The 9,529-nt window shown below is 61.5% G+C and overlaps 2 protein-coding genes across 4 annotated transcripts; one reads left to right on the top strand and one right to left on the bottom strand.

Moving 5' to 3' along the window:
* The first annotated feature begins 16 nt into the window (after window positions 1-16).
* Window positions 17-2,345, top strand: LOC109367709 (proteoglycan 3). The gene is given in 7 exon segments (XM_031553475.2): window positions 17-1,406; window positions 1,535-1,573; window positions 1,576-1,623; window positions 1,704-1,736; window positions 1,739-1,832; window positions 1,903-2,014; window positions 2,196-2,345. Coding segments are annotated over 7 exon segments (519 nt in total). The 5' UTR covers window positions 17-1,273; the 3' UTR covers window positions 2,256-2,345.
* Window positions 2,346-2,474: 129 nt separating this feature from the next.
* On the bottom strand, window positions 2,475-8,816 carry SLC43A3 (solute carrier family 43 member 3). 3 transcript variants are annotated; one of them, XM_010711198.4, is made up of 13 exons: window positions 8,704-8,816; window positions 6,732-6,945; window positions 6,363-6,492; window positions 5,895-5,941; window positions 5,744-5,820; window positions 5,559-5,651; window positions 5,249-5,388; window positions 4,660-4,766; window positions 4,242-4,397; window positions 4,058-4,171; window positions 3,493-3,679; window positions 3,180-3,303; window positions 2,475-2,748 (listed from the first exon to the last, which is right to left on the bottom strand). In XM_010711198.4, the coding sequence occupies exons 2-13, from the start codon at window positions 6,916-6,918 to the stop codon at window positions 2,593-2,595; spliced, it is 1,518 nt and encodes a 505-aa protein (XP_010709500.2). In that variant the 5' UTR covers window positions 6,919-6,945; window positions 8,704-8,816; the 3' UTR covers window positions 2,475-2,592. The 3 variants fall into 3 exon arrangements, with proteins under 3 accessions (XP_010709500.2, XP_010709501.2, XP_085080581.1); XM_010711199.4 differs by lacking the exon at window positions 8,704-8,816 and adding an exon at window positions 7,091-8,259; XM_085224455.1 differs by lacking the exons at window positions 2,475-2,748; window positions 3,180-3,303 and having other exon boundaries at window positions 3,489-3,679.
* Between the last annotated feature and the right edge of the window lie 713 nt (window positions 8,817-9,529).

The following is a 9,529-nucleotide window of genomic DNA, read 5'->3' as shown; positions in this document are numbered from 1 at the left end:
CAGCATCTTCCCTTTGCCTCCGAATACGTGCTGGAACCACGTGTCCTCTATCACTGTGCACTGCCCCAGCTCCACTGCAACCCCAAGCCACTAACTGCCATGGGGTGGCCTGAGGGTGTGGGAGAACCAGGGATAGTTTGGCCGCTTGCCCAAGGTCACTTCCTCCTCCTGCAGTCATGGGGCCCATGGCAGCCCATGGCTGCCATTGGCCCCAGATGCAACCATCCACTGGGGCAGCCCTGTGCCTCTGTTTCTGTGTCTTGCCATGCCCTGAGCCCACAGGGAGATGTCACTAACATGCACCAGATGCTGCTGTACCTGGGAATGCAGACCCTCCATGCCCCCTAACTTGGGAACGAGACAGCAGCACCCTTGCTGCAATGGCAAATTGGTACTCTGGGCTGTTGAGCAAACCACTGCCCCCCCTCTAAAGGGGCACAACCACTTTCCTGGCCATTCCATGATGGTCCTGTGCCCCAAGGAGTAGTGGGGTTGTGGGGCAGGGTGGCAGTGCTTGGGGATGGGGTGGCAGGGAATAGGTAGCATTGGAAAGAGATCATGGTAGGAGATGAGGTGCCTGAATAATGGGCACAGGGCCACCCAAAAGGATGATGGCATCTGGGGCTAATGGCTGGCACTGGCCGCTGCAAGGCCCTGTGAACATGGGGAGAGGAAGTGGCCTTGAGCAAGCAGCCTAACTGTTCCTGTTCCCCCTTGTGTACCTCCAGGCCACCCTATGGCAGTTGGTGGCTTGGGGCCAGGGCTGGGGTGGTGCAAGGCTGCAGAGGACATGTGGCTCCAGCACCCCTATAAGGGCCAAGACAGGGCGAAGCTCTCAGCCCCAAGGTGAGGAGCGGGGACAGGAACAGGGATGGCAGGGGGGACACAGCCCTGTGCTGCTGGGCTGGGGCTGGGAACAGGGGAAAGACAGCCCTGAATCTGGTACATGCAGCTCTGTGATGCCCTGGGGATGTGGTGGAAGGTGCATGGTGGCATGGGTGGCACAGAACCAGGTGTGGCCCCAGGGGTGGCAAGAGGCTGCAGAGCATGAGGGACCTAGGGGTTGGCTGAGGGCTGGGGGTGGCAGCAGGGACATGGGGAATGGGTGGCACTGGGGATGACGGGGGTCAGGGACTCAGGGGTGATGAGGCTGAGGGCTGGGTGTGAGGGGTAGGGCTGATGCTGGGAACACCAGAGGAGACAAAGGACATGGGGTAGCATGGGAGACCAGGTGCCATGAGGACCATTAGGGCTGGCCAAGGGCTCTCCTGAGATGATCCCAGGGACCACAGGTCCATGGGGCAAGAGGTCCTCCAGCCCTGCCATGTCCCCACAGCTCCCCACCATGCAGCCTGGCCTGCTCCTTGTCCTGACCTTGCTGGGCATGGCCTCTGTCCTCTGCCCCGGTGAGTAGCTCGGGGACCACTAGGGACATAATGGGAATAGCTCAAGGAATAGCCCTGTCCCCAGTCTCAGGGCACTGGGGCTGGTGGGGGAGCAGAAGGGACACTCTCCAGCCTGTCCCTACCCTCAGCCTCCTGGCACACTGTGAAGGTACCTGCAGGCGGAGAAGGAGGTGCTTTGTGGTGGTGAAGGCATTGTGCACCTACAAGCGTGCCCAGGGGAGAGGAAAGGGGAGGTCAGCAGGATGCCAGGCTCCCATGGGCACTGCCAGTGTCTGGCATCAATCTGTGCCCCTCAGACCTACTGCCAGGAGATATACAAGGGACAGCTGCCTTGGTGCACAGCACAGCCACTAACAAACAGCTGAGGAAGCTGGCAGCCACCTACACCTACTGCAACCTCTGGATCAGGGCTGTCACCAGCTGCAAGGTAACAGGGCTCAGCAGGCATCCAGGGCTTGGCCAGGGGTAGATGCAGGATGCTGAGCCCCGCTGCCACAGGGTGGTCATGGAAGACATCCTGGGAGGACCTGAGCCCCTGGAACTATGCAAACTGGGCCTGCAGGCAGCCCTGCCGATGGTTCAGAACCTGCACCGTGTTCAACCCCAAAGGTAAGCACAGCCCTGCACCAGGGCACAGGCTCTGGTGCTGGGGGCAATGGGTGGGGGCACTGAGTGGGGACAGGTGCTGGGAGTGTGTCACCGGACATGGGACACTGAGATGGGGCACAGGGAGAGGGGCCAGGGAGTTTGTGGGTCTCTCTGTGTCCCTGACAATGGGTCCTGTCCGTTGATGGGCTCTGGAGAAGTAGAGCCTGCTTTCTGCTGCACCCCTTCCTCTGTCATTACTGAGAGTGCCTAGGGGCCCTGCCATAGCTCCCCAGTGCCCAGGAACCCACAGTGGCCCATGTCACTGTCCCAATAAAGTGCTCCACAAACTGCCTTGAGGCCACATGTCCATGTGTTTTAGGGCAGGAGAGAGACTGGAGGCAGAATGGGGCTCAACCCCACAGCAGATACTGGAGAAGCTCCAAGGGTATGGGGCACTGGGTGGGAGCAGCACCATGGGCAGAGGCTTTGGAATATTTATTCCATCCCAAGCACACCCACCCCCTCAGTGTGCCCCCCCAGCACAGTCCCATCCCTCCCCCAGAGTTCAGTAGAAAAAAGCTGGATGGTAGTGCAGGGCTCAACGGGGTGACTGGGCAGGGGTCTCGGCACTTGTGGAAGCTTCCAGGGGGCTTGAGGCAGCCTCCAGATCCTTGGCACGCCGCCGGCATTCACGGGCCACCACCACAGGGCTGACGTAGGCCAGCAGCACCACAGCGATGAGCCCCACGTTCATCTGGTGGAATGATGGGTGTTGAGGGTATGGGACCGGGGACTGATCCCATACAGACAAGGGGCCAGCTCCTCAGCCCCCTAAAGGCTGCCTGTGCTGGAGTTGCAAACCACACCATGATACTATGGACTAGTATCACTCCCCAGCACAGCGTGCCCCCAGGCTACCACGGGGCGGAACCTCCTGCCCTTCATAGGCCAGCATCCCCACCCAAACTTAAATCAGGCCTCCATCTCCCCATAGCATAAGCCTCATCCTGCCATGGACCGTGGACTCCATCTCCTCATTGTCTGGTGTTTCCAACCCCACGTGGGGGAGGAGCCCATTCAAACTGGCACCGGGACCTCCTTTCATCCATGGACCCTGACCACCACCCACCATGGAACTGCCCCCCCTGGGCTGTGGGGTATCCACAGGATGTGGGGAGCACTCACATAGAAAGGGTCCCCCTGGAGCACTCCGTGCACCAGGGCAATGCAGGGATACTGCAGCAGGGCCACCAGCGCCGACAGGGCCATGGCCAGCCCGTAGAGCTTCCCAAAGTGCTGTGGAGGAAACCTGCCAGGACAACCTGCATGTCACCACTGTGCCATCACCATGCCACCTCCACCCTCACGCCACCACCCGCTCCCTTACCACCATCCCCTGTCACTCCACCCTGACCTCACTATTGCTGCTGCATTATTCACCAACGTCCCTACTGCTCCTTCCCCTGCCATCACCAGCATCAAGGTGCACAGGACTCACGCGATGGCCAGGAAGGCGGCGTTGCCCCCGTAGAGGAAGGAGCGGCTGATCACCTGCAGCACGAATGTGACAAACTGCATAGGTAGCATAGGCACGGCCGCACAGATGGAGAAGAACACGCACTGCGTCACCGTCAACACCAGTGATGGCACGGATGCCCGTAGGTCAGCCAGTGCCCCCTGGGCTCCTGCAGGCATGGCAAGATTAGGGCACAGTGGGGACATGTCCCCAGGTAGAGCAGGAACAAGGAGTGCTAAGGTCACATGCATGGGCACGGTGGGGTTGGGGCATCATGGGGACACTTGTGGACACGGTGGGATAAGGACATTGCGGGGACCTGTTCATGGGGTCAAAGCATGGTGGGGACATGTTCATGGATATGGTGGGATCCAGCCATTTTAGCGACACGTCCATTGGCACAGCGGGGGGTCAGAGCTTTATGGGGGCACAACTAAAGGCATAGCAGGGTCAGAGCATGGTGGTAGCATGTCCCAGGCAGAGCGGTGTTGGGGACATTTGCAGCTCCAGTGCACCAAGAGAGGGATGGGGGGATAGGGACAGTTACCCTCAGCACGGTGGGCCTTGTTCCGCTTGTGGCAGTCGAGAATGAGGCCGTTCCAGGGAGCGCAGAGCACCCCGCAGAGTTGGGTGAAGGCGAAGGCGTTGGTGTAGATGCTCACTGTGGAGAGGCAGGGTCAGTGCAGAGGGCCGATCCCCAGCCCCTGTGCCTCCCAGCCACCATGCCCTACCCAGGTGTTCATTGCCTAAGGCCAGGTGGTCGAGCAGAGGGTTGAGGGTACCAATGAAGAGGTAGTGGCGCAGCTGCATGACTGAGAGCCACACCACGTGCCACATGAAGAGCCATGAGAGCACACAGGTCCAGAAGGGCTTCACAGCTGCATTGCCTGCACAGAACAAATGCATCCATCAGGGTTGCCCACGCCCACAACACTTGGCCATGCCTATTCCCCAAATGTCCCCACCACAGTTGACACATCCATCCACTGGGTCTCCTGATACCAAGTACCCCCACACAGCCCACGGGCCAACACCCCAGATGACTCTGTACCACCCACATGGTCACACCCACTTCCCAGCACCCATCACATGCATGACCATGCCCACCCATGCCCTTGCCAATACACCCCAGCCCTAGTTCTCCCCCACCTTTTGGTGCACTGGGCTCCAGGGGCACTTCCTCCGGCCCATCATCCTCCGGCGGGCGCTTCTCCTCGTAGGTGCGGTACGACTGGGAGCGCCCTGGGCATGACAGCCTGCAGCACCACTCGCCTTGTCACCCACCACAGCATCCCAGTGCCACCACCACCTCCACTCGCAGGATGGGCACCGTGACCACCACAACCCATGGGATGGGCGCCACGACCACCACCACCACCACCCAGGAGATGAGCACCATGACCTCCACCACCACCACCCACAGGAGAGGCACCATGACAACCACCACCACCAAGAGACGGGTGCCATGACCACCACCACCACCCAACAGATGGGTGCTATGACCATCACCCAAGAGATGGGAGCCATAACCACCACCACCCAAGAGATGGGCACTATAACCACCACTACCACCCAAGAGATGGGAGCCATGACCACCACCACCACCCAAGAGACGGGTGCCATGACCACCACCACCACCTGTGGAATGGACCCCATGACCATCACCCACAGAATGGGCACCACCACCTCCTAAGGGATTGCCATCTTGGGAGCACAGGCAGGGCAGGTCCTCCCTTACCCATAGTTGTAGGCAGGTGGCAGCGGGTAGGGGATGTGCATGCGGGGCATGAGGAAGATGGTGCGCAGCAGGTGCCAGGCGCTGCAGGCTGCCATGAAGAGAAACATGGTCCGCAGGGACAGTCCATGCTCATGCAGCACCTGGGGACACGTACAGGTTGCCACCATGCCATGCTGGCCACTGGTCTCTGCACAGGGCCACCACAGAAGTCAGACCCCAGCTGTACTCCTATCTGTCCTCAGCCCACCTCGGTGCCTGTGCTATGAACAGGCAAATCTGGTGCCTGCAGTGTTCCCCACCCCATGCCCACCTTGATAATGAGGAATATGGCAGACGAGGAGTCAAAGGCCCCGTTGTAGAGGGTGATGATGATGGAGCGGTACTTCCCAAAGAGGTTCCCCACCTGGCACACAGAACCCCCCCATAATGCTGTCAGTGTCCCCATTGCCAGGCAGGGTGCCCGAGCTGTGGGGTGAGGGTTCAGACGCCTCCCACCTGCATGTTGGTGAGGATGAGGAGAATGCCACCCACCGACAGCATTGACATAGCCGGGAAGAGCAGCACTGCTAGGTCTGGGGACACAGGTGTCAGTGGGTTCAAGGGACATGGTTGGGGTGGGGGTACCCCACATCTGTGTGGGTCTCACCTGGTGTAGAGAAGGCAACGAGCAGGGTCCCACCAGTGTAGAGGGTGCTGAAACAGGGGGACAGTGTTCACAAGGTGGGCACAGGGTACCCACCCCTGTGCTCCAACACCCCAGCATCCCACCACTGGCCTCATGTGGCACCTCTGAGGTGGAAGAATATGGGGAAGAGGCTGGCCCTACAGTTACAGGGGTGCCCTGGGGACATCAGTGGGGAATAAGAGCATCTGGGGGGCTGTAGGCAATGAAGGACACACTGGGGACATTTGGTGGCACTGGGAAACAAACACTGCTGCCTCCCTCCCCCCCCTTCTCCCGTGTGAGCAGGGCTCCACCAGTCCCACCCTGCCTGGGAGCTCCGATAACCATCCCGCTCCCGATAACGCTCCCCCAGCCCTGCGCCAGCACCCAGCTAATGGGTCCTCCATCCCCAGCACCCACGTGTCCATCTGCCACCCCCGCAGCGCTCACATGGCAATGAGGCGGGCGACAGCAGTGCCAAAGCGGTCAAAGACGTAGCCCATGGGGAGAGTCATGAAGTTGTTCATGAAGGAGCCGATAGTGAAGACCAGGGAGAACTGCTCGTCTTGCCCGCTGCAGTCTGCAAGGCAGCCATCGCTGGGGATAGGGGCACCAGCACAGGGGACACAGGAATGGGGGGAGTGGGGAAAAGGGGCAGCACTTGGGACAGGAAAAGCAAGGAGCCAGTGGGGATACAGGAATGACAGCAGGAACCCGGGGCACCGAAGTGCGCCAGACAGTAGGAACGTGGGAGGCACGTCCCAGGACACCAGGGACAAGAACTCAGCACTGATAGGGGTGGTGACACCGGGGCCATACCGGGATACAGTGTCCCATTGGGGTTGAGGCTGGTCGAGGTCTTGCACCACTGCTCAAAGTAGCCCAGGTTCTTGAGGACATAGACGAGGGAGGCCCAGCCAAAGATGATGCCGCAGAAAGCGCCGCACTCCAGCAGCCCTGAGAGCAGAGTGCCCAGCTTCTTGGCTCGCCCTGCACCCCCCAGCATGCTGCCAGGCACGGGGCTTTGCTGCTCCTGCAGTGGACAAGTGGGGAAGTCACAGCCCTCCCTCTCCACACAGTCCCTCGCTTTGCATGTGACCAAACTCCTGGACAAAGGCCAACCCGGCCCCCAATCTGTCCCTTGTCCCCTGGGCAGACCTCCCCCCGCTGACACCCACCTGTACTCTGGTGCCGCTGCAGCAGCAGAGTTTGGACCTTGGTCTGAATCCCTGTGTGGGGTGCCCAAAGCACACAGCTGCACCGTGCACTTCTGCTGGGATCACTGGGGGTGAGGCGGGGCTGCTGGCACTAGATAGGCAAAGAACTGTTCTCCCTCCCTAGCACCACCTCCTTATCTTCTCACAGCACTCAGTCCTGGGGACCTGCAACCTCCCTAAGCGTATCCCCCTGGGGCCTGGCACACAGAGCTGGTGCATTTCTGAGAATGCTGCACAACTCACAGCGTGGGGGCACACCCCTGGGGGTGCTGGCACTGTCGCTAGGACCACGAGCACAGCACCTGGGGACAATGACACACCCCCACGGGGCTGACACACACACCTGCATCTGACGAGGCACCCTGGCACGCACCTTGGGGACAATGGCACATACCCCCTGGGGACAATGACATATCCCAGGGAACCTCACACGGTGCCAAGCATGCTGACACACCCTTTGGGGACACGGGCACCTCCCTGGGAACCCAATCACAGGCCCTGGGTGCAGTGGGACACTGGTGGGAACCCAGCACGTTTCACCAGCATCAAACAAGGAACCTGCAGCTGGCTGCCACAGGCACCAAGGTCATGTCCCCACACACCACCCTGAAGCCCCAGCATTTACCACCACCCGCACCTGCACCACAGCATCAGTGTGTCACCAGGTCCTGCTGGTGACACCAGTGGCCCTGCAGCCAGTGTAATGGCTGCTAATGAGGCCTCATTACAGCCGGCCAGGGAACAGGCGGGTGGCTAAAGATAAACCTGGGCAGATGGCAATGGCTCAGCCCCGAGGTCAACAGGGCTGCACTATATATAGCTGCCCCAGCAGAGGTTGCGGGCTGGGGGCACGAGTCGGAGAGGCACGGGAGATCTGTGGCAAAGAGGAATGCTGCCTGCCTGGCGCTGCCGCTGTGTGCCACCGGTCTCCCCAGGAAGGAGAAGGAGCTTCACTAGGAGCTGCTGCGTGGCTGGGCTGCAGGATGCTGAACACCCTCCTGCCCCATCCAGTAGACTTGGAGCCCCCCCGGCCCCATCGGCTTCTGGAGAGGGTTGCAGATGCCCAGGGCTGGGCAAAGCCGCAGCCCCATGACGCAGTAGGCGGCCCTGACAGCCCCCGCGAGTGGAACTTCCTGCAGCCATGCGGGCACGCACATGGTGAGGCACGCACGTGGTGAGGGGATCACGTAGCCCCCAGGTTCGTCCCCACGCAGTCCCGACATCGCCGCAAGCATCTCACGCTCCGGCCCGAGCCCCTCTGCTCCCACCGCGACCCGCAGTCTTCCTGGATCCCCGGGACCGCCCCACTCCGCCGCGCTCTCGGTCGGTGTCGGTTCGGGGCACCCGCTACCGGCAACCCCCACCGCCCTCTCGAGCATCCCGGCCGCTGCTCTCCTGGCCCGGCCCGGTTCGGCTCTGCTGGGCGCGGAGCCGCCCGCCCGCATCCGCCGGGAGTGGCATCGCCGCGGCTCCGCCCCTGTTCGGCCCGGCGGCGCGGCGATGCGACCAGCCCGGATGAGGCTGAGCCCCGTGGCCCGGCCCGGCCCGGCTGGTTCCGAGGACTGCACGCTTACCGTCACCTCGGCAGCGCCCGCTCGTCCTTGTAGGCGAGAGGCGGAGCGGAGAGAACCGACGCGGCCTCCGGGGCGTCGGCGGGGGCGGGGCGGGCCAGGAGCTGCCTTTGAGTCACCGGGACTGCGACCTCAGGACTTGGGGTCCATCCTTAGTCGCGTGCCCGACCCGCCAGCCCCGTGTCCTTCGCTACCCTCCCTCACATCCGTCTGTCCGTCCTCCCCCCGTCCCACCGCCCCCATGGCCCCATTCATCCCTTCACCCGTCCATTCATCCCTGCTGGCAGGCGCCGGCCACTTTGCAACCTGCCACTCAGCTGCACAGCCATCCACCCATCCATCTGCCTGCCTCCCATCCATCTGTCCCACTCTATCCATCCATCCATCCTTCCATCCATCCATCCATCCATCCGTCCATCCGTCCGTCCGTCCGTCCTTCCATCCTGCTTCGCACCCACCCAACCCTACACCTTCAACATCTGCTCATCACCTGCCCTGCACTCTTCGCCTGCCGCCTTCACCCAACCCATGCCTTCACCCCCACCTCCCCATCCATCATTCCTTTTTTTCCATCCATCCATCGCTCTTTCACCATCCTCTACCACCCTCTCTCCCATCTCATTGCCCATCTCTTTCCACCCACAATTTGGTGCCATTGTCCCTCCCAGGACCTGTCAGGGGCACAAGGGTCTGTCCCACACCCCCACGCCATACCCACGAGTGGGTGGATGAAAGTAAAGGACCAACGCTGGAGGTGCCCAGCGCCGCAGGCCCCGGCACCTCTGTCACTTTGCCCGGACCCATAGGACCCATAGAATGGGGACAGCTA

Source organism: Meleagris gallopavo, chromosome 5, assembly GCF_905368555.1.
Source record: "Meleagris gallopavo chromosome 5, MGAL_WU_HG_1.1, whole genome shotgun sequence".
NCBI lineage: Eukaryota > Metazoa > Chordata > Aves > Galliformes > Phasianidae > Meleagris > Meleagris gallopavo.
Note: the sequence above shows the minus strand (reverse complement) of the source record. Positions and strands in the feature narration are given on the sequence as shown.